The sequence below is a fragment of the Lathyrus oleraceus genome, chromosome 2 (genome assembly GCF_024323335.1).
Source record: "Lathyrus oleraceus cultivar Zhongwan6 chromosome 2, CAAS_Psat_ZW6_1.0, whole genome shotgun sequence".
Lineage (NCBI taxonomy): Eukaryota > Viridiplantae > Streptophyta > Magnoliopsida > Fabales > Fabaceae > Lathyrus > Lathyrus oleraceus.
Window position 1 is genome coordinate 227569479 of NC_066580.1, and position 3343 is coordinate 227572821.

At 36.5% G+C, this 3343-nt stretch overlaps 1 protein-coding gene across 1 annotated transcript; it reads right to left on the reverse strand.

The window, feature by feature from the left end:
* Positions 1-770: 770 nt before the first annotated feature.
* On the reverse strand, positions 771-1226 carry LOC127122690 (uncharacterized). The gene has a single exon (XM_051052988.1). The coding sequence runs from the start codon at positions 1224-1226 to the stop codon at positions 771-773; it is 456 nt and encodes a 151-aa protein (XP_050908945.1).
* Between the last annotated feature and the right edge of the window lie 2117 nt (positions 1227-3343).

Genomic DNA, 3343 nt, shown 5'->3' on the forward strand with positions numbered 1-3343 from the left:
AAGGATATAATATTCTTGAGCACGAGGTTACCTTCTCTAAACACACGAGGCTTGACCTTCTTATCAAAAGCTTTCTTCATTCTTTGATGTTATAACTGACCATGACACATGGTAGTCAATCTTTTCTCTCCAATCAAATTCAGTTGGTCAAATCTGGTCTGGCACCATGCAACTTCTGTCAACTTAGCTTCCATCAAAACACACAATGATGGGATCTCAACCTCCACGAGGAGCACAGATTCCATGCCATAAACAAGAGAGAAAGGGGATGCCCTTGTTGAAGTGCGGATGGATGTCCGGTACCCATGCAAAACAAATGGGAGCATCTCATGTCAGTCTTTATACGTCACAACCATCTTCTGAATAATCTTCTTGATGTTCTTGTTCGCGGCTTCAACAACCCCATTCATCTTGGGTCTGTAGGGAGAAGAATTATGATATGCAATCTTGAAGTCTTTGCAAAGAGCTTCTACCATATTATTGTTCAATTTTGATCCATTATCAGTAATGATCTTACTTGGCACACCATAACGACATATAATCTGATTCTTGATAAACCTTACAATAACTTGCTTGGTCACATTTTCGTATGATGTCGCTTCAACCCACTTTATGAAATAATCAATAGCCACCAGTATGAAACGATGTCCTTTCGAAGCTTTGGGCTCAATCATGCCAATCATATCAATTCCCCACATGGAGAAGGGCCATGGAACCTCTAGCTTCCCGTTTTCAAGAACATTCAAGGTTATTTCATCATCATAAACTTTTTAAGTTAGTGTACCATGGTCTTTGTCGAAATTGCATCGACTTGTCCGCATGAATGGTCGACCAAGAATGATAGGCGTCTCTTCATCTTCAGGTATGTCTATGATCACAAAATCATCTGGAAAACTATATTGCTTTATTGTCACCAGTACATCTTCTACTATCCCATATGCATTCTTTTTGGAATGATCTGCAAATTTCAAATTTGTCCTTGTATCACCAACACTTCTAATACCAAGCCTTTGGTAGATTGATACTGGCATTAAACTCGCACTAGCTCCAAAATCAATTAGTACCTTCTTAAAAGTTTTGTCTTTTATAGTGCATGGGACTCTGACAGATCCAGGATCCTTCTGCTTGATTGAGATTCTCCTACATGGTGATATTGCACTACATTTTTCATTAAAGGTTACCGACCCATCTCCTATTGGTCTCTTTTTAGCGATTACCTCTTTCATGAATTTTCAGTACATGGGCATTTGCTCGAGTGCTTCGAAGAAAGGCATATTGATCTCTAACTTTTTGAACATTGTGATGAATTTCTCAAAGTCTTTCTCTTTTGAATCCTTCTTTGTCACTCTCTGAGGGTACGGTAACTTAATCACTGGTTAGTTTTTTTTTTCTCTTCAATTGGATTTACTAGTGGTATAACTTCTTCTTCTTTTTCTTATTTTCCCTTACTTCCAGAACTACCTCTATGACATGGTCATCCTTTGTTGCCCTATCTTCTTCATCTTTAGCAATTTTCTGTCTTCTTGTCGTGACAACATTAACATTCTCATGATTTCTAGGATTTTGTATTGTTTCACTTTATAGGGAACCTTGTGCTCGAGAACCTGCTATTTGTTGTGCTATCTGACCCATCTGAACCTCAATATTTTTGATAGATGCAGTAGTGTTCCTCTGATTATTTCTTGTTTCTTCTTGGAATTGGGAATTTTGATTTGCCATCTTTTCAATGGCAGGTTCCCAATCGGCCTTTTTGGGTGCTTGTTGCAGATATTTTGTTGTTATGGTGGATAGTATTAGTGTTGTTGGTATTGTTGTGGTTGGTTCTGATATTGAATGGGACCCTGCTTTTGAACATTCCCTTGCTGACCTTTCAAGGAGAAATTCAGATGATTCTTCGAGCCTGGATTATAAGTGTTAGAATAGGGGTTATTCTGCTTCAGAAGTTTTATCTCTTCAATTTGTTATGCGGTTGCAACACAGTATACAGTTGAATGAGGTCCGTCACAAATTTCACAACTCACATTTTGGGCCAGATGAATTTGAGCTACCTTTTGTGTGCCAATATTCATTGTGTTAAGTTTCTTTTCAACTTCTGCAGTAATTGTGTCTTATATCCTTATCTTATTTATTTCAAGCTTCAGATCAATAACCCCTTCAGATTTGCTTGAACACCTATCATACAACTCTAAATGTTCATTTGCAGCTATTGCCTTAATGATCTTTTTAATACTCGTGGTTGTTGAAAAATTTGATGAGCCACCAGTTGTTGTATCAATCAATTGTTTTGTCTTCAATTGTAGACTATTGATAAACATCTGCATTTTCTCATTCTAATCTAAGTTATGTGTAGAACAAGCAACAAGTAACCTCTTGAATCTCTTGTATGAATCACCAAGTGATTCACCCTTTTTTTGTTTGTAGTTCATAATGTCGTATCTTTTCCTGAGGAAAACTAAAGTTGAAAAATACTAATGCAGAAAAGTTGTTTCCATTTGTTCCCAATTGGTGATACTCCCGGCAGGTAATGAGTAAAACCATTCTTCTGCATCTTCAGATAAGGTAAAAGGAAACATTCTCAACTTGTTTTCTTCTTCAGTATGCCCATCTATCTTTAGAGTGGTGCTCATAGTCATAAACCTTTGTAGATGTTTATTTGCATCTTCATTGATTTTTCCCGAGAAAGGTCTCCTCTAAAGTTGACTAATGGTGCTAGGATGCACCTGAAAATTAGGCACATTTACCGGTTGGTTCACAATTTTTAATCTACCACCCGGGGCATTTGTCATCCCATAGTCCCCTAATAATCTTCCTGGTGGTGGTGGATTTTCACCCATTGTTTTGACCTTTCTTTCTGACTTTGAATCTGAGCTTCAATGAATGGGGGGTTGCTCTTTGTCTGATTTCAGTCTTGCTAATCTAGCTTATCTAGGTCTTGCACGCAAAGTTCTTTCGATTCCTGAGTTAAAAGGAATTTCAATTGAGGCCTTACCTCGCATAAAAATATTAGAAACAAATTAATTGATAAAGGTCGAAATAAATGAAATAACAGAAATTAAATTTTAGTTACAGAGAAACAAAATTTTAACTGAACTAAATTGATACCTATATTTTCCAGTCTTGGGCAACGGCGCAAAAAAACTTGATCGGAAAATAGCAAGTGTACTATTTTGCCTTTGTAATAATAGTGAGGAAAGTTCCTCAAATGTCGATCTCAAGGACTGCTTGTAAATATTGAGTTCTAATTGTTGTTCAATTAAACAAAAACTAATGTTTGGAATTTTTTATGCGAATATATAAAAATAATTTCGAATAAAATAAATAGCATAGGGAACAGTTTTAAAAG

Excerpts from the sequence above, each read along its gene's own strand:
- LOC127122690 (XM_051052988.1), bottom strand. The coding sequence starts at position 1,226 with ATGAAAGAGGTAATCGCTAAAAAGAGACCAATAGGAGATGGGTCGGTA.